The following is a 19,955-nucleotide window of genomic DNA, read 5'->3' as shown; positions in this document are numbered from 1 at the left end:
GATGAAACTATTAGTGGGCTTTTCTTCCTGAAAGAAGGACTTTTAATTGGCACTGTCACTTGCTGATTTAACTGATAAGAGTATTTCTTCTATAAATTAAAATATATAATTTCCTGAAATCTGCTTTGGAAATCTGAAACATGCTACATAGTACAGAATTAGGAAATCTCTAAATACAGAGGATGAGTGCGTCCAGTGGTATGATTTGACTGTATAAGTAGAGTTTATACAGTTATGCAGCTTATAGGCTTATACAGCTTCATTCTACCCCCATCTTTGTGCATCTACCCTTTATTTTTAAGTGTAATAGTTCATTAATGGTGTTTTCAATGATTTTTACTAAAAAGGTGAGGTGATTTTACTGAAAAGGTGAAAATAGCTATGCTGATGACTTTGAGCATTGAGCAGAAAAGATCAGTGCACCTGTACTTTCCCTAAAAACATATATTCATCTCATATGTATTTACCATGAAAAGGATAAAACCTTTATCAGCTGGTGGGAGGGTTTTTTTGCCCTCATTGAAGGAGAGGAATTTTCATTTGGTTTAATGTTCTGGAAACAACAAAGGCTTCTAGAGTGTTGTCATGCTCTTTTTCTGCTTTTGGTTTGCATGATCTTGAGCAAAGGAGCTTAAATGAAGCTCATGCAAAGTACCATAGAAACCATACTTTGTTAATTTACTGACTTCAAACCCACATAAAAATGATGCAGGAATCATGATAGGAATGCTGATTACATGGTTGCATGGTTGTTGAAAAGAAAAGCCTAGTTTTCTACAGTACTTTTTTCTGAAGTGCTTAGCACTGGCAGAGGAGAGGTTGAAAGCCCCTGTGTGCGGCTGTAAGCTGTAATAGGTGAATACAATTTAGAGACTAATTACACTTCCTTTCAAACATCTGAGATGGCAGTTTATATAGCTGTATAACCATGTTAATATAATGCAAGGAAATTATAAATAAAAAGAACTCAAATATGTCAAGGTCTTCCTCATGTTTTTGAGGTGGGGCACCAGCAGTCAAATAAGAATGTCAGTTAAGGTATGATTTTTGAGATATTTTTTTTTTCTTCCTTTTGGCATACTTAGTTTACCCAGATAGTCTTGTTGGAGAGAAATTGATACTACATGTCCACAAATTTAACTTCTAGATTTTTGTGGTGATATAGTAATAATTTGCTCTGGGGTGAAAAGAAGTTTGATTATTTATAAGTATTTATATACTCTATAGTATATTCAGTTTGAGTAATCCCGATTAGTATTTCTTGTGCCAGTCTTGCATAAGGCAGTAAATTCTGATGGGTTGTGCAATAGCACAGACGGGCAGCTACTGCAGAGAAAACATTCTTTGGGACATGAGGCATGAAGGGTATGCTGTTTGCTCTCGTGTAAAGCATTTTATGATCTTACTGAGAAAGACTTGTTGGCCATTTTAGGGAAATTACTTCTGGTTATATTATTTCAGCTGTGAAAAATTATGGTCTTCCTAATACGGAGATGGTGAATTGTTGGATTATGGGGAGCCGTGCTTATAGTCCCAGAGGGTATGGATCTGCTGGCATCTTGAGGGGTGAAGCTGCTACCCCAGAAATTAAAATTTCTTTCTTGGCAGTTGTGTTGGAAAAAAGCAGTTGCTCTCTGTTTTGTGGTTAGCGTCTCTATTAGTTTAGAGCCTATGCCCTATAAAATTTGTGTTAAAACTTCCTGAATCCCAGGATCTGAAAAGCAAATTGCACAACTCTGTGAAGAGGCAAGGAAATGCATGGTATTTGGTCATCTGTATATGTATAGGTGACACTTGTTTCCGAGGTCGTGGGAGCTTGCTGTCACTTGTACCTGTCTAGTTGTGTTACTAAATTAGGTCTCAGTTTTACCCTTCTGTGTAGACTTCCTTTTCAACTTTAGAAACTAAACAATGTATTGTTCCCCATTTCCCTCAAATAATCAGTATCACAGTGTTTAGTGTCAGTCATTGCATTTCTCCACACTTTTTGATGCTTATTCTTACACAGATGTATGTATGCAAGTGTGATACCAGTGAGTTTTTGAGCTAGCTGAATTTTTTTGGTTGTAATTTGCCCCCTGGCTTTGCCCACGTTGAAGGCTTTTGTAAGCTGTAAGGATCTTGCTTGTGTCTTCCTGTGTAGAGTTCATAGAGAATGTCATAGAGTAAACAGCTGATGACAAAGGCAAACTCTCTTTAGCATGTGCAACAGTGGATAAACAGTCTTTATCCCAGAGAATGTTCTAAAATGTTTATATTAATTTCTATACTGTTGCTGAAATGGGTTTCTGTATGGCCGTTCCTGGAGCATTGGCTTAGCTACTGGTTTTATTTTTTATTTTTTTATTATTTTTTCTTTTCTTCTTTTGGTTCTCACTGGTGTATTTCTAAAAATGTTTCAGTTTAGCAAAAACAGTAGGGAAGAGTACCTAATGTTCTTCAGAGCCATGTCTGGCCTTGGTAGAGTTGTTACATTTAACACCAACGCAACAGTCTTTTTTTTGTCTCCTGAAAAGAATTAGATAGCAGAAAAAACCCAATTTGCTGGGATAATGATATCCAGAAACCAATAAAGATGGGTCAGCTTTTCATGCAAAATCAGTGTGGCAAGAATCAGATGGATTTTTGAGAGCTCTCTCTCTTGCACATACAGACCCTTATTTTCAAGTCTTTCTTTGTTTAATCTTACTGTGAACAGCTTTCTTTTTGTATTTAATCTTGTTTTGTACGGCTTTTTGTAATTCATGTAAGACAGGCGTGACGTTCACTGTGGGTGAATACCAGCTGGGTTTCAATAACTATTTAATAACTGGCATCTCATTTATTTGGACACTTTTAATATTCAGTAGAAAGTTGAAAATGTTTCCCTTGTGGTTTAGTTTTCATGTTTCATTCCATTGTGGCCATCCCTTTCCTTATTTAGGGATTTCCCAGGCCACCTGTTTACCTGCTGAAGATCATGCAATTTCTCTGTGGCAGTGAAGGCAGATCATTGCATGGAGGAGCATTTAGGAATCCACTTAATGAATTTTTAACACTTTTTTTTTCAATGCAATTCATTGCTGGGGAAAAGGAAGCTCAAGCTGGCATATTGCTACCAGGCATTTCTTTGTGGTTCATTAGAACGTATTTGTGAGCCATCAGTTCAGTAACCTCCTCTACAGAGGTTTATTGGAACACTACATGAGCACATTGAAATCAATGGGTAACATGTCATTTGCATGATTAACAATTTTCTGGGTGTTTTTTCTCACTAGGGTGGATGACATTCCTCCAGGAATATCACTGCTTCCAGATAACATTCTTCAGGTCCTCAGGCTCCAGCTGCTACAGTGTGTCCAGAAAATGTCAGATGGACTAGAAGAGCAGCAGCAGGCTCTGTCACTTTTACTTGTGAAATTCTTTATCATCCTTTGCAGGTATTTGTTCCGACTGCTACCTCAGCAAGGCTATTGATTTGTTTAAGAAATCTTGATGCAGCCTATAAATATGGATTCTAATGATGCATAGAATGTGATTTGACACTTTTCAGTAGAAACAGAGCAATGCCACTTCTCACAATCTTCAAAATAATGGAAGAGGGAATAAGAGAGAGAGGGGAGCAATGCAGTCATCCTAGCAATAAGTTTGCCATGAGAAATGGAATAGAAGAGGATTAGACACTAAATTCCTTTTAATTATGTAAGATATATCTATGGGAATTCAAGATACCTGATATAAGAAATAATTTAATGTCCTGGTTTCAGCTGGGATAGAGTTAACTGTCTTCCTAGTAGCTGGTACAGTGCTATGTTTTGAGTTCAGCATGTGAAGAATGTTGATAACACTGATGTTTTCAGTTGTTGCTCAGTAGTGTTTAGACTAAAGTCAAGGATTTTTCAGCTTCTCATGCCCAGACAGGGCACAAGAAGTTGGCACAGGACACAACCAAGGCACCTGACCCAAACTGGCCAACGGTGTATTCCATACCATGGGACGTCCCATCTAGTTTAGGAACTGGGAAGTGGGGGGCAGGGAATCGCCGCTCAGGGACTGGCGGGGTGTCGGTCAGCGGGTGGTGAGCAGTTGCCCTGGGCATCATTTGTACATTCCAATCCTTTTTTTATTGCTGTTGTCATTTTATTAGTGTTATCATTATCATTATTAGTTTCTTCTTTTCTGTTCTATTAAACCGTTCTTATCTCAACCCAGGAGTTTTACTTTTTTTTTCCCCCCCCCCGATTTCCTCCCCCATCCCACTGGATAGGGGGGGAGTGAGTGAGCGGCTCTGTGGTGCTTAGTTGCTGGCTGGGGTTAAACCACGACATGTCAAAAGAAAAGGCATGCTCTAACAAGTGTTGAATATGAAATAACTGAAGAGGTAATTGTGCAGGAAGAACTGTTTCACGTTCTTAACATGCTTATAATTCCATAAACAGCTTAGGAAACTGACTTATTACACTATTAATGCAACAGGCTTCCTTCTGAAACTTATGTCTTATTTTGTCCTTATTTTGTAATTCTGTTGAAGCAGGTCAATAAACTGCTTTTAGGGATCTATTCCTCACTATTTCTTCAGTCTTCTGTTGTAAACTGCATTAAGAGAGGAAGGAAATAAAATATAATGGGGAATCTCCTTTTCTGAGGAGTACTTGAAGAGCTTTTTTTGAATTCTTTGGTTCTTCTTACCCCTGAAACAATAAAAAGGGCTGTAGGGCAGTGTTTAAAGTATCCTGGAATATTAAATATAAGCTGAGTAGATGGTGGTAATGTATTTCTGAATTACAAACTGTTGTCAGTCTTATTTAATTGCTGAAAAGTTCTCCTTATGTCATCACTTCAGTATCTGATCTTTGTGATGTGTCCTTTAGACTGAAAAATAACATGTGCATGCTATATCTTTGTTGCTGTTGATTTATTTATGTTCTAAAATAATTATTAGATGTTTGTTTTCCTTGGGAGAATTTAATGTGAATAAATGCTTCTAGATAATGTTTGCTAAAATTTTGGAAAGTGTATGCACTAGTAATATGGGAGAAGTGGAAGTTCCTGTTGTTGTTATCAGATGCCATTTCTGAGCTTTTATTTAGAGTGTCCTGGGAATCTGCTTAACCTCTGAAACCCCAAATTCCAGATAGAATTGGCCTACAGCAGAGTGACTGGGACCTTCTTTTCCTTCCTGTTAGAAGAAAACTTGTGAGCTCTGTTACTGTGACAGAAATAAACATTTGAGTATATGCAGTCTTTTGGAGTATTTTTGAAGTGCTGATACACTTTTGTATGATTATAGACAGAATGAATGCTAAAACAAACATCATTTGAACTAGCCTCCAATGGTACACTGTGTACATTTCTGTGGTTTTTATGTTGTCTTCATAGAAATTTGGCTAATGTGGAGGAGATTGGGATGTGTTCATACATTAACCATGTTATCACCATGACTACGTTATACATTCAACAGGTATGTGGTTAAAAATTCTCATCTGTTATTTTTGCCACCCGATACTTCCTGCTCCTGCTTATGTGATCTGCTTTTTCAATAATAGTGTTGTGTGGGGACCAATTTGTGGGCTCAGAACTGTTCTGGAGGAGATCAAGATTGATTTTCAACTTCTAGAAATCTTCTGACCACAGCTTTCTTTTTTTCTTCAGTTAAAAACCAAAACAAAAGAAAAAGAAGTGGCAGATCAGACCCCCATAGAAGAATTTGTGAGACATGCATTGGCTTTCTGTGAAAGTCTCTACGATCCATATCGAAACTGGAGGCAGCGAATTGCAGGGTATGTGTGGACTAGGACAGGATTATAAATACTGTGGTTTATGATAACTTTAAATAAACAATATGTAATGTTTGACAGAACTACTGCTGTGTGATGTCAAACTAAAATAAAAAGTGGTTACATGTATATTCTTCAGCTGTTGCATTTTACAGCTGTTAGAATTGATAGCCTTGAGCGCTTGATACTGTTTTATATTTTTCCCCTGAAGATACACTCTTTAGAATAGCATTAATGAAATAGTTTTTCTCCAAAATTAACATAATGAAGCAGGTGTGCTTGAAACTGAGCTTCGTTGCCACCGAAGTTGTCAGAGTACTAATATATCCTGTTCCATTTAGTGGAAAGCTGAGCTGTGAGGCTTTTTGAAAGGTGGGAAGTGTAGAGAGCCAGGAAATAGGCTTTCTGAGATGCTTAATTTCTGTCATTCTAGGCACAGGCCCTGTTCTTTGAAACTGCTAGTGATTCACTTTATCTGTTATATCTGGCTTTTCAGAGACCTCTTATAAATTTCTGTGAGATCTTTTTAACGTACAATTCTCCCCTATGAGCCCCAGATTAATTACGGTAACGTTAAAGTACATAGTCTTGTATAGTTAATGTGTTTTTCTGCTGTGTGTACAAGGGCTGAAGTTGTTTGCTCCTTGCTGCCATCCTTCAGAGCTGCTTTTCCTTTAGGTCCTCAGTTTTATTTCCATCATTTATTTTGACACGCATCAAATATTGGACCTGTGCATGTAAATAACTAAAGGCATAGAGGGATTGTATCTCATGTTACCTAGTCTTGTAAAATCTCAGGTCCATTCTCACAGCATGCATTCTGTAGTGCTAGCTCTGTGACTTGGATTTGTGTACCAAGTCACTCGTCTGACTCCATGCAAACAGTGGGGATCATGTGAGCTGTGTGCCTTGGCTGCTGGGGTTTCTTTGTAGCTTGAAACCTGCAGTATGCCATAATACTGCATGAACTGCAGGTTTCATCAGGCTTTTGTGGAAACAAAAGGTAGTATTCTCAATAACAGCTTGAATCGTGCACAAAGTTTTAAGGAGCATTTAAGGATCACAACTTGTGGTATTTTTGTGCAACATGAGAATTCCCCTTTTCTAGGACAGAGCATGAATTGACACCAGTTCTCACATATGGCCTGCCAGTATACTGCTAAGGTATTTTTAGATTAAGTGTAGGTAATGCCAGCACATCTCATGGGATCTTAGGTAGATTATAAGTATTCAAAATCAGTGAATTTACAAGCAATGAAGGTGGAGAATTTGGCAAGGAATCAATATAATCACACCACAGAAAAATGTTATGCTTTCTGAAATGGGGTATGATTGAAATACCTTTTTAAAATTATAATACGTTTACTGGCAGTCTAGAAGTTAAAACAGAATTAAATTTGAGGATATACTAAGTGGTGTTTTGTTGCAACTGACCAGCATGAAGGTCTTTTCATTGCTTTCTCCTTTCAAAAACTGGCTGATTTTTCTAAACTGGTGGAACAAGGAACAAAAAGAATGGGGTAGGCAGGCCTGGTTGGATTAGGGCAAAAGCAGTTATTGAAGATAACAGTATACGTATGTTGCATCTTTGAAAAGGTGTTTATAAGTGTAACAGTAGAATTATTTCCCTCTAATTTGATGGTGTCCCACCCCCCATAATGAACCCATAATAATGTTCTGTGCCCATTTCAAATTGCATGGTTAAGGAATTTGGTAGTCTAGTTGGTGGCTTAGTTACAGTACGCAAGGACTAAATAACATATTGCTGGCATTTTAAAATTTATTCTTTAACTAAACAATATTGTAAAATGATAAGGTATTTTTAGGAGCAGAACAGTAAATATGGGATTAGCTGTGACTCTTCACAGCTGATTTCAGGATGAAATAGTACTTTAGTATTTTTTTGATCCTGTAGGCAAAAGATAACTCCTGATTTTTGGCAGTTTTCTATTATGAAGTCATAAACAAAGGTATCCTATCTAATTTATTTGGTGTATCTTTTTTAATGTAATTGCAGACGTTTCCTTAGTACAGTTGAAAAGAGCAGACAGAAGTATAAACCAGCTTCCCTCACTGTTGAGTTTGTCCCTTTCTTTTACCGTAAGTATTATCAACAGCATGTTTAAAAATACTCATCTTTGGAGGAGTGAACTTAGTGATTCCAAGGTCCTTTTCCCCTAAGAATGCCTGATAAGTGTAAAGGCCCCTTACTTGCTTTCTGAGGCTGAATGAAGTGGGTTGCTTTGTTTGCTTGGTTTTTTGCTCTGAGCATCACCATCTTACCATTCTTACTCATCTTTGAAAGCCTGGTTTTTTTCAGACTTTTTTCAGTGCTTAACATGGTTTAATAGGATTGATTCTGTGAATTGCTAACCTTCCCGTTTATTATGGTACATACAGTGATTGCATGTAAGATCCCTGTAACAACTGTAATGATAACTCACATGGAAAAATAATCTTAGCAAAGTGTTCATGCATTTTTGTCTCTGAATATGATTTAACGTATAGAAAGAAGGAAACTGTGCCATCCAACTAGCAAATGCTCCTTGGACTGCAGTTTGGGAAACTGCTCTGTTTTGACTCTGTTTAAGTCATTAAATATCATGATGGCTACTTTGGAATTCATGTGTTCTTACCATTACAGATTGGCTGTGTGGAAAAGGATTTATGGGGCCATGTTCTGTACTTAAATCTTGGGAAGGTGGGGTACCCAAATAGTTTGCCTGTTTAGCACACCAAAGTGCTAGTGCCAACAGAATTGAAGCAGCAGGAATATGCTGGAGGGATGAGGGTGTGAGTGAAATCAGCCCTTTTTGCAGCTCTTAACTCAGCTTTAATTGAAAATAAAAAAGGAGGGTTCTATTCTGAGACTGGTAGCATTTATGAATTTGGTTTCTCTAGGTTTCAGTCACATACTTCTCCTGTTCCTTGAGATTTCCTCTCTGTGTGCATAAAATAGGCTAGTTGCCAAAAAGACCCAAGGGCTGATGCCAGTAAAATGCCATTATCTTTGTGCCAGAGCACTGGGAACCCTCTCTAAAGGCTGCTACTGAGGAGTGTCATCTGCAGGTTCTCTCCTCCCCATTCAGTGCATTGCACTCTGGTTCCTCCTAAATCCCTTAAATATTGTATATTGTGAGGGAGCGACAAGTATACTAATTAGCTGGCAGATACTAATCTGCTGCTTGGCTAACTGGCAGGGAAGACAGAACAAGAAATTGTTGAGCATGTGCTTTAGATGTTGGGCCATGGCAGCACTAATTAGAGGCTTTTTTGGTCTACCCAGTCTAATGATTTATTTACAATCTGCTAGGTACTGTTCTTTTTTTAATTTGTCTGAGGTTTCCCTGAAAGATTCAGAGGCTATAAGTCAAGGGAATGGTGGGACTAGCAGACAAACAGTGCTATTATCTAAGCTTTGTTTCCTTTGAGGACCAGATTTAAAAAATAGCTGTGCAATTTTCTTTTTAAAACAGGCTTATACATTCAGTATAAAGTCAGAAATCTTAGTTGCCCGGAATTGGTAATTGTCTTAAAGGTTATATTATTATTATTATTTTAATGAAGATAAAATTCTTGCATTTTCAGTTTCTATTGTGTATTTAAAATCTCAGTTTTTACAAACCCAAGTCATCATCAGTTCTATCCTATAAAGTTATTGGAATTTTTATGATGGTTAATTCCAGATAAAATAATCCTTTGTAGTTTGTTGCAGCTACTTTGTGTCTAGTGTTATTGCTATAACAACAATGTCCAGGTTGTATATATTGCTAAAAAGAGTTCCTGAGGCTGTTTGTGACTAATTTATATCAGATATGGCATGAAAAGCGATGTAGGATAATTGTCTTTAAAGAGACTACTGCTAGAAAGGTTAGGACTGCACAGGCTTCCCTGGGAAGTTTTGCTTAAAGGGAGCAAGCTCAGGGACTGTCTTTCTGAGCCACCTGCACTGCATATGGCATTAGATTTTCTGTGCCAAAATTGCTCTAACCTTTGTCATGCTTACTAACTGCTCGAGTGTTAGCAAGTCCTTCTCATTAGTATGGACAAAATGCACTCATTTTACATTATGGATCAGATCAACAGTTGTTGTATGCCTATAGTTCTGTGAGCCTGCATGAAAAGTATTATGCAAGCTGAAGGTCTGGCCCTGTGTATTCCTGATAAATTGCGGTCTTGTCATGTTACTTTGATAATGCCAGAATTGATGTGTTTGTGTCTGATATATGTGAAAGAAAGTGGAGATTATATAGTTGAAAATTTTTTAAAATTTTCATGACGCCAGGGAGTAGAAGGGCTATTTTATTATTTCACTTGTTGGTGGTTTATTTGAGAGGAAAAACTTTGTATAATTTATATGACCGAAGTAAGGAATCCTTCTCCTTTTTACTTACTCCAATCAGAATGCTTTCAAGAAAGTGAACATCTCAAGGAAAGCCTAAAATGTTGCCTGCTACATCTCTTTGGAGCTATTGTGGCTGGTGGTCAGGTAAGGATATTCTAAACTCTTCAGCTGCTGAAGCCTCCAAACACCTGTTCATTGTTTAAGGCTTATAAATACCCCATAACCCATAAATGAGAAGAATTTAATATTGACTATGAATTGTTTGTTTGTCTTACGAAGTTTGGGGTCATTCTGTGCAATAGTATCTAAATGCTAAAAGCTAGGCCCTGCTGTCAAATAACAGTAGAAATTTACTGTCTACAATAACTACACATTCATATGAACTTATTGTAATATTTTCATATCATAAAGAAAAAATATGGGTAACTAGATAGGCGTTTCCACCTGCAAAGATGTAAGTTTTGTATCAACACACGAAATTCATCTAGCTTACCTGCTGGTGCTGGAAGTAAGCTGTTTCAGTAAGAGGCACAGGGCCTTTATAGCCTGGGAGCTGTTTAAAGTCTTTGAAAGAATGTGAAGAAAAGAGGATGTTCATCATCAGCAAAGCCAACACCCACTCTCTTGGCTGACTTCTGTAATGTGCTACTTAGTCTGGTCACAAGCAAATGTTATTTCTGATGATCCAGAAGACAGTGTTTTTAAATGTTGTCATGGAGCAGTAAAGCCAGGCACTGCTTCATCAGGGAAGGCAAGCTGAGACTGAGCATGGTGAGCAGGCAGGCAGAGGCAGTTGACCTCACTGGTAAAAGGTGAAGCCTCACTGTACCTGAACAAGGTGATCAGAGCAGCTCTGGTGGTAGTAACCAGGATCAACCAGCCCAGATCACTAGACAAGTCTGTAGTGATGAAGCCTGAGATCAAGCCAACAAGTCTGGTCAGCACATCAGCACTGGGGTTTGGTCTAGTGATGGGAGCTAGGGTCAGTCAAGAGTCCAGGGGTTGCCAGGCCCATCCATAGTGATGAGGCAGGTCTAAGGTCAAGCTAGGCAGTCAAGTCTGTGGGTCAGGTTCAAGACAGTCCCTGGCCAGGCATGGGCATGGCTGCAGTTGTAGCTCAGGCAGGTAAAAGGTTGAGAGCTGCAGACTGAATGCAGCTCCCTAGAGAATGCAGGGAGTCCCTGACAAGGCTTCTCATAGCTCTCTACAAGGCTGGGCACCTGCCCCAGATTTAAGGTGGCCCTGAGCCTACGCAGTCAGACCCCCAGAAATAGAGGTGAGGAAAGTGCATTCAGGGCCAAGACAAATGTTTGCTAATTATTATGTTCTTTTCAAAAATTTTAAAGTATCATGAATCTCATGATCTAAAATAAAAGTTCAAGTGAAGGTTTACCTAGAATTAGCAGTTTATCAAGGCTACCTTATAAGAATCTTAAAACATGCATTTAAACTATATTTCCTTTTCACTAAAAGCATTCTCTTTGAAAAAGAAAGTCTAGTTAAGTGAACAGGATGGGATGCATTTCAGAATGTTTCATGTTTTTCTAACAATTACAGGGCATTAAGAGACATAATAATGCCTGATTCAGATAACTCAGAAACTGCTTGTTTGAAGAGGTTTGATTTTATTTATGTATTTATTATTTTCTCCTTAATCACTTTTTCCCCCATGGGTTTCAGAGGAATGCTCTTCAAGCAGTATCTCCTGCCACCATGGAAGTCTTGATGCGTGTTTTAGCAGACTGTGACAACTGGGATGACAGGAACCCTGAGGAAGTGAGCAGGAAGGCAGAGCTGACTCTGAAGTGCCTGACAGAAGTTGTCCATATCCTTCTAACCAGCAGTTCTGACCAGCGGCAAGTGGAGACGAGTACAATATTGGAGAACTATTTCAAGTTGCTTAATTCAGACCATTCAGCTTTACCTAATCCAAGGCGATGCAGACAGTGGGAGAGCAGGTTCATAGCATTACAGATCCAAATGCTGAGTGAGTACCCAATTGTGCAGTTTGTTTAAATATGTCTTAATAATAGTGAAGCAAGTAATGATTGAACCATGATAGTAATACGACTGAATATTCTACCAAAAAAATGTTCACTTGGCTAAGCAATTGAAAAATTTCAAACATTTCTTCATTGACATTACTTTAGATGTATTCTTGTTTAATTGTTCAGTACAAAAAACCCCAGAAGAAACCATGTTGAATTGCTACCATTTAACCTGAGCATCAAGGTTCATGGTCTGCAGGTCTCCATTAAAAAAAAAAAGCAAGCCAAACCCAACAAAAACACCAAACACTTTTGTTAGGCAACAGCTGACACTCATCAGCACCTTAATAATTGCAGGATAAGATGGGTCTGTAATGAAATACCCATGTAATGGCTGTTTTGTGATAGTTCACTTTCCAAACGGCATTATTGTAAACATTGGCCTAAAGTGGTGGTCTGAAACAGTTGGGTTTAAGTCATTGGATAAGAATTGAGGATTTGGAGGTTTTTCCACTTTGATGTTCAGAACGGGAAATACAAATAAAGGTATTTCTTTTCCCAAACTTCCAAAAACACAAAGGCATGGTGCTGAAATGATGAAGAATGCTTACAGTATAAGGCTGCTGTAGAATGCAGAGTAATTGCTCGATGAGGAAGCAAGTGTTTGTGCGCTTTAAATAAAAGGTGTGCTGCTTATGTACGCACAAATGGTGATGACTTTAAACAGAGCCCCAAAGCAATCAAAGATATTCGGTAGCTGAATCTCTCTCTGGATATAGTAGGTTATGTGATAATTTTTACAACATTGAAATGTTTAGCTTTAGGCCTGGTGCTCTGTGCTTAAAATGCACATCATTCTTGATCAAAGAATTCACAGCATATAGTTTGTTGTATCACTTTTTTCCCCACGTTTATTATGTAATGTGCAGAAAAAATGCTTGATGGATTTGGGAAGTGTTTTGTCTTTGATGCCAGTTCTGTTTTGATTTTATAGATACCATCACAGCCATGTTAGACTGCACAGATAGGCCTGTTCTGCAGGCAATTTTCCTTAATAGTAACTGCTTTGAGCATCTCATTCGACTGTTGCAGAACTGCAAGGTAAACTTTCTCCTATTAGGATGTTTTTAACAAAACCTGTCTTGTAATATTGCAGGTATATTAATTTCCTTTATATCCTCCTTCTGAATTAGATGTGATTTTATAGTGTCTACATACTGGAAGTAAAACTTCAGATTGGTTAGAACCACTAATGTCACGAAAGATCTGAAAGATCCAAGTTACTCCAAAAGCTTTCTTTATTCCTAATGAAGTAGAGGTATTTCTTGTCTGTTTTGTAGCAATAAGCAATTAATGCTTATTTTGAGTCCTGAGCAAAATACCTTTATAGACCCTGCTCAGTCTCTATAATCTGTTAAGGTTGTTACTGGAATCAATCCTTGTCCCTTCCTTTCTGGTTGGGGGGTGGTGGTGATGGTGGTGTTTGTTTGTTTTTTCATGTTCTGTCACTGGATTGCTAGGAAGTCACTTACAACTGCTGCCAGATGGAGGTTTGAATTCTTATTTCAGAGGCATGTTGTTCCATATTAAAAAAACCTTGCTGGTATGCCTTTTTAAGTGTTTCAAAATATTTGAGTCTTGTGTAGCTGATGTAAAACATGAGCTCAAGCTGTTACCTAAGTTCTTCAATTGTTCTTTTCCTTCTACATAGGATTTAGTATTTACATAGGTTTTGTGTGTTCATCTCAATCCTAGATGGTCATAATTTGCAAGTTAGTGGCTTTCTCTGATTGCTTTGTAGCTTTCATTTTTCCCTGTGCAAAAGAACATAGATATGATGTAACTCTGTGGAATATTTTATTTCTCTTTTTGTGATGTGTTGGTGGCGTAGCTATTTTGAGCTCTTCTAATGCTGGCTAATTTAATACTAGCTACAGTATGCAATTTGATTCAAATCCATTTAGATTTTGGATTAGAACATATTTCAGTGCAGTGATATATTAAAAATAAATGTTTAGATTATGTCCTAACTGTAGTTTTAATCAGTGGAAGAATGCCAACTGACTTGAAGTGTCTTGAATAGTGTTTTTAGTTTATCTCCTCCTGAAAATATGGTTTTTGACCTTTCTGTTCTCCTCCTCTGTTTGGGAATCTGTGCATATTTTTGTACTGATCTTGTATTCTGTAAGAAATTTCTTTTTTAGTTTCTTCTTAAATCATCAAGTAGTGTGATGTTTACCTGTTCGTGGAGACTCTAGCTGTGTTCCTGCTCTCATATAAACAAGGGGTGGAATTTGAGAAAGCACGAACAGCTGCTCTATTTTTGCAGCTTGCTCCTTTTAATTTTTATTCTGCCTGTATGTATAAGATACACTCTTTTGAGGGTTTTTTTCTTGTGATGCAGTCTCACATATTACTGTGATTGATTGGATATCAGTGCTGCCAGTTTGCTACATAGTGGATTTTTTTAACCTTTCACAGTCAGAATACTCCTAAGGATGAGAAGCAGGGAGAAGGGTGGAAGATGTGAAGGTGCTGTATATTTGTATTTTCCAATATACTGTATCTCCATTCTTTCTCAAAGCCAAATAGCAAAGATGAATTTAGCTGTGGATTTAGGATTTCTCCTTATTAGCTGGGGGTGGAGACGCTATTTCTAGATCTTTTGTCTTTACCTATGAAAATCTTGCTACTGGATTCATCAGCAAGCTGTGTAAAGTGCATTCTGCAGCTCTGCAGATAGCGGGAGAGTCCATACAGATATCTGAAACTCAGGAAGCTATTGGATCTTCAGAATATTTGAAGTGCAGGAAATTTTCATGGAAAGGAGGGGTAAATAAAATCCATACCACTATTTCTGCTATAGCTATCCCAGGTAACTCAGGATATTCAAGGCCATACTTCTAGACATACTTCCTAGTCATTTGCAGTTCAATAATCTTCTAAAATTTAAATCTTTTTTTCATATTTGCTGGTTTTAGGGCTTATGGGCAAACTGTCTTCCCTTAACTATGCTCTGGGGTTAGAGATCTGCACAAAAGCTTTTCAAAACTCCTTGGTTAACTTTTGATGATCTGAATGTTGCTTTTTGCCTGTGACATCTGAAAAGAGGGACTGTACTTCAGAGGTATCAGGAGGTGCTTATTCTATACTGAGAGTCATTTAACAAGCTGCTTTTTGAGTCCTGAATCTTTTCTCATCTATTAAACTCTTTAGAGGTCAGACTTTGAACAAAGCACAAAGACCTCTAGCGGTACGCCTGGTTCAGAAAATATTTTTTTTTAACAGCTTTTAAATAAAAGAATTAAAACTTAAAAGCATATAGGCATTGTAATAAAAATCTGTTATTCCATTTTACATGTATTATCAGAATTGAAGTAACCTATATGAAAAATTTGTTTGGTTTTTTTTTTTGCATGTCTGCATTTGTTTGTTTAATATTTTTATTTCCACTTGTTAATGTTATAACCTTCTGAGGCATAATTATAGTTAATGTGCTGCTCTGGACTCTGATGTACCTTTCAAAATGACCTGTGTTTCTAACTATGTGCTTTCACACCTATGTAAGTCAAAGTGATATCTTGAGTGTTGTCCTTCTGTTTGCCTTAATTTATGGAAGTTGATTTCTCAGGTTGTTCTTCTTCAGAGAGACTACAGAAAAGACAAACGCTTAATTTTTACCCACTAAAGGAAAGTGTTGTTCCTTCTCTCTTTTTTTTTTTTTTTTAAAGGGACTTTTAAAACATTTTGGTCAGGGATTTTTTTTAACACCTCAGTATAATCTAAAAACAGAGGGTGATAAATTTTAGTCCTGATTAGGTTGCAGCTAAGCTTTGTACACAAAGTGACTGTAGTCGACTAAGAATTTGGGTGAGCTTTAAACTTGCAAATTCAGGAACTGACTAGGAATCTAGCTACTATACACAGAGCAGTTTCTTAGCTGAAGATGCAGTATAGGTGTATGTTTGATTTAAAGCTATTTACAACCTGTCTGATTCTTAGGCGATGGCAGAGACATTTTACCCTTCTTCCTGTCCTAAAGACTATGTGCCCCAGAAATTCTGCTGCTGTTGCTATTTGAAGATTAAAATATTCTGTCTAGATATCTTCAGCCTTCACCTAGGATGAAACATAAGTGGAAAATGGTGAAACATATGTATCATCCATTTCTTTGCTGTTGTCCCACTGTTGTATTTTTTTTTTACAAGTACGTTTTTGAGAACCTCCTGTCGTGTTGCATACTGGAAATGAAATCACAGTTGCTAAGCCAGTGACCAGTATAAATTCCAGATAGATCAGTTTCCTTGTCTCAGCAATTACATATTTTCATTTAATTCGTGGGGGTGGGTGGATAAAAAGTGATTACTATTTAGCAAAAATACAATGTAATCTTCAGTATCATAAGAATTAACAGAGGACTAATATTAATGGAAGATTGTGTCTCACTGGTGTGAGAAGTCTTCCCCCCCCTCCCTTTTTTTTTTCTTTGTATGTGAAATCCAAGGCAGCCTCCGCAGGTTTGGCTGCAGGTAACTGTTTAATGCAATTATTTCCATTATTCTTGTCTCTGTTTCTAACAGCTGTTTTTAAATGCTAACAATAAAGTGGCAGACAAGAGTGAGAAAGACCTTGCCAACAAATTACTGACAGAAATGAATGAGGACCAGGTACCTACCTAACATGTATTTTGCTTCAGTTGAAGTCAAGACACAATCACAGGAAAATTGATTCCTGTGCTTCACCTTAACCATCCTCTTTAAGCCTCCTGCAGCAAGATGATGTGTTGCTGCACACATCAGTATTTCCTGTCTCTGGAAAATAATTTTTCTGAATAACAGATTGAATTCAACCTCAGTTTTATTAATCTGCTTCAAATTGCAGATATTTGCAATAGATTGAGCCTCAGTTATGCTTCTTCTAAGGAAAAGGTGAAGTACATGAATGGAATCCAAATAAATTCTATCAACCTGGTGGTGATTTCCCTCCCCTTCCCCCCCTTTCCTCTCTTTTTGCTTCTTTGTCTCAGCACTGTGGTGTTTTGGATTCTGGGGCCTTGTTTGTGAATCTCAATGGTTGTATTTGATGTCCTGATTCTTTGCTTGTCATCAAGAGCAGATGTTCAAAAAAAAAAAAATGGACAGGCTGAATCAGGGAGGTAGGAATAGCCTGTTGCTTTAATTTTCCAAAAATCTTGTGGACAGTTTCAAATGCAAATTGTTGTTATATTAATTTTATAGTAGAATGATTTGTTCTGATTAAAAATGTAAAGAAATGCTAAATACAAGGTATGGTAATCTACAAATCGTGATTCTAACTAATAGCTTTGGCTTTTTTAGAAACTCAGTGTGACACTCTAACCGCATGTGAATGTTTCTTCACATCTAACATCATCTTCTGATTCTTGACGTTTCACTTTCAAAATATGTCCGATATGCATATAATATTTCAGAAATGACAAAACGGAATATGTTTGTTTGCACAGTTTTGCTAATTATGTTTACTGATGGATACGAAATAGTGCTCTAATGCTTATGTCCTTAAAACCACTATAAAAATATCAATATAAACAAGAATTATAGGGGGGGGGGGGGAAACAACTCAAAAGGCAACTTAAATTGGAAAAAGATATGTTGATCAGTGCGATGAGGCTATGGGTGAGGTAGCCACCTTACTGTGCTGGTGTGACTTCTCTCTTACAATTTATTTGTGTGTGTGTGTGTGTTGTAGGGACTTGGATGGAAAAGAAAACACTTTATATGAACTGCAGGTGCTTGACTGTCCAGCAGCACACATACATCTACTGCAAGAGGTTTCCTAATTTGTTTTCCTCCCTCCCTCTTGAGGTTGTCCATTAGACGCATGAGGAAAACCTGTTTGTCCATCAGAATATTTGAAGTGTAATGTGTGTTGTGAATGCTTCTCTCTTCTTGGAGTATGTGGCTAGTTGTCTACTGTTATGTAATTCTTTGTAGGCCATGGGATTATGAAATCTTGACTGGTGGGGAGATGATTTTTGATGCATGTTAGCAAACTCTTGGTTTACCTCCTGGCAGGAGGGCACAGTGTAGATTTTGGAGCTGAACTGTCCATGCGCATTTGTATATAACTTGTGTACCTGCTACTTTCAGGTGTTTCAGGGACACCTAGACTGCTTGGCAGTATCAACCATTCAAGCCCTCACAGCAGTAATGCACAAGTCTCCAGCTGCTAAGGTAACAGTATATATGCAGAGGTCTGTTTGCAGTAGGCTTCTTGATCTTGTTTCCAGTTAGTGTTTTTTATCACAGTATCTTGACAAATCTTGCTAATGAAGATGAGCAGACTGTAGTCATGCTTTCCTGCCAGATAGGAGTAGCTGATTAGCATCCCTTTATACGTGTCTAATGGCTGGACACTTAGCCATCTTTCTATTAATTGGAAGATCATAGTGTTAATGGCAGTTGGAACCTTTGTAAAGGAAGTACCTTGTTACTTGTCCCATGAATATGTGGGGTGGAATTAATGGATATGTGCAGGAATTTTCAGGCAGGAGTTTGTCTTGTAGTTTTATCATGGCTTTAAACTAACCCAGGATGGTACTGCTGTCCAAATGGTGGTCTTGCTGTTCCCCTGCCCTTCCTTTGTAGTTATTCTTGTGGTTTGATAAATGGATAGGTTGTCGTTAGTTTGTGAACCTGACTGGAAGCTAAGCTCACAGAAAAACAGTGTATTTATTCTTAGATTGCTGAGTTCATTAGGTTCACCCCATGGTTGAATGATTCTGTAGTCTTGGCACAGGGAAGGGGATGTGGCTGCACAGTGGAGGCTAAAGGAAGAGTGGGAATCATCTAATTTGGTTGCTACTTGCAGTACAGTCTGAGTGAGAAATGGCAGGGTCAGTTAGGCTGCTCCAGAGCATTACTCGGAGTACTTATTTCTCCACTGACTCTGGGAAGAGTTGTATGTTGGAGGTGGGGATTGGCTGTGATTCACAAAGGGTCAATAAAGTTTTCAATTGTACTTCCACTGCAACATACGTATTTTTTCTTTCCCTATTTACCTAAGCAATCATTTCACTTCTGCTGACAGATTCATCCTTTTAAAAAAAAAAAAAAAAAAAAAAAAAAGAAAAAAAAAAGTCTTCATTTCAGTGCAGAATACAGCTGGGAGAAGAGTATCCATCTGTATGATGTGTTGGCTGTTTACTAACTAAACCACAAATGGATGCTACTGTTTGGATTTTGTTGCTTGATTATTTATTTTTTTTCCTTCATGTAAAATCAATTAGTTTTTTTGAAAAACTTCCTTGGAACACTCTTCTAATTTTTGAAGTGTTTAGGATGGGTGGTTTTTAATCAAGCTGGTGTAGGAAATTCTTTCATTCAAAAATTAATATCTGAATACCTCTAATTCTCAATGTAATAATTTCATGCTATAGTTTGCATTAAAAAATGAAGCTATTATTATTTTGTGATAGGATTAACATTTTGATTGTACCAAAGCAATTACCTTCTATAGGTAATTATTAAAATACAACTTTGATCTTTTATTTGTTTATCTGCATGCTGCATTGAGATCCCTCTCATCTGCAGCATGCTAGAGATAGCACAATGGACATTATCAAAAAGAGATGTCTAGCCTGTACAACATTATTCTTGCATTCTAATTATTTTGTGTCTAATATTGTGTTAAATTCTAACCTGCTGCAGTAGATGCGCTATTTTTGTCCATTTTATTTGTTAGCGAGACTGCTATTTTTATCCTCAGGAGGTCTTCAAGGAGAGGATTGGTTATGCACACATATATGAGGTACTAAAATCGCTGGGTCAACCCTCACGGGAACTGCTGGAAGAACTCATGAATATGGTGAGATGTGCTTGCTTTGAA

At 37.6% G+C, this 19,955-nt stretch overlaps 1 protein-coding gene across 7 annotated transcripts in view; it reads left to right on the top strand.

Moving 5' to 3' along the window:
* Positions 1-19,955, top strand: part of NBEAL1 (neurobeachin like 1) — a 91,604-nt gene that overhangs the window by 21,841 nt on the left and 49,808 nt on the right. For 5 of the 7 annotated variants that reach the window (XR_007505951.1, XM_049799564.1, XM_049799574.1 and 2 more), the window contains 10 exons: positions 3,258-3,419; positions 5,359-5,440; positions 5,632-5,759; positions 7,774-7,856; positions 10,160-10,245; positions 11,782-12,088; positions 13,084-13,190; positions 16,670-16,756; positions 18,218-18,301; positions 19,836-19,934. Coding sequence is in view for 6 of the 7 variants with exons in the window: in XM_049799564.1 (XP_049655521.1) it covers positions 3,258-3,419; positions 5,359-5,440; positions 5,632-5,759; positions 7,774-7,856; positions 10,160-10,245; positions 11,782-12,088; positions 13,084-13,190; positions 16,670-16,756; positions 18,218-18,301; positions 19,836-19,934 (1,225 nt within the window). In the remaining variant the exon portion in view is untranslated. The remainder of the gene's footprint in view (positions 1-3,257; positions 3,420-5,358; positions 5,441-5,631; positions 5,760-7,773; positions 7,857-10,159; positions 10,246-11,781; positions 12,089-13,083; positions 13,191-16,669; positions 16,757-18,217; positions 18,302-19,835; positions 19,935-19,955) is intronic. The other 2 variants (XM_049799581.1, XM_049799591.1) reach the window with 2 other exon arrangements.

Source organism: Accipiter gentilis, chromosome 1 (assembly GCF_929443795.1).
Source record: "Accipiter gentilis chromosome 1, bAccGen1.1, whole genome shotgun sequence".
NCBI lineage: Eukaryota > Metazoa > Chordata > Aves > Accipitriformes > Accipitridae > Astur > Astur gentilis.
Note: the sequence above shows the minus strand (reverse complement) of the source record. Positions and strands in the feature narration are given on the sequence as shown.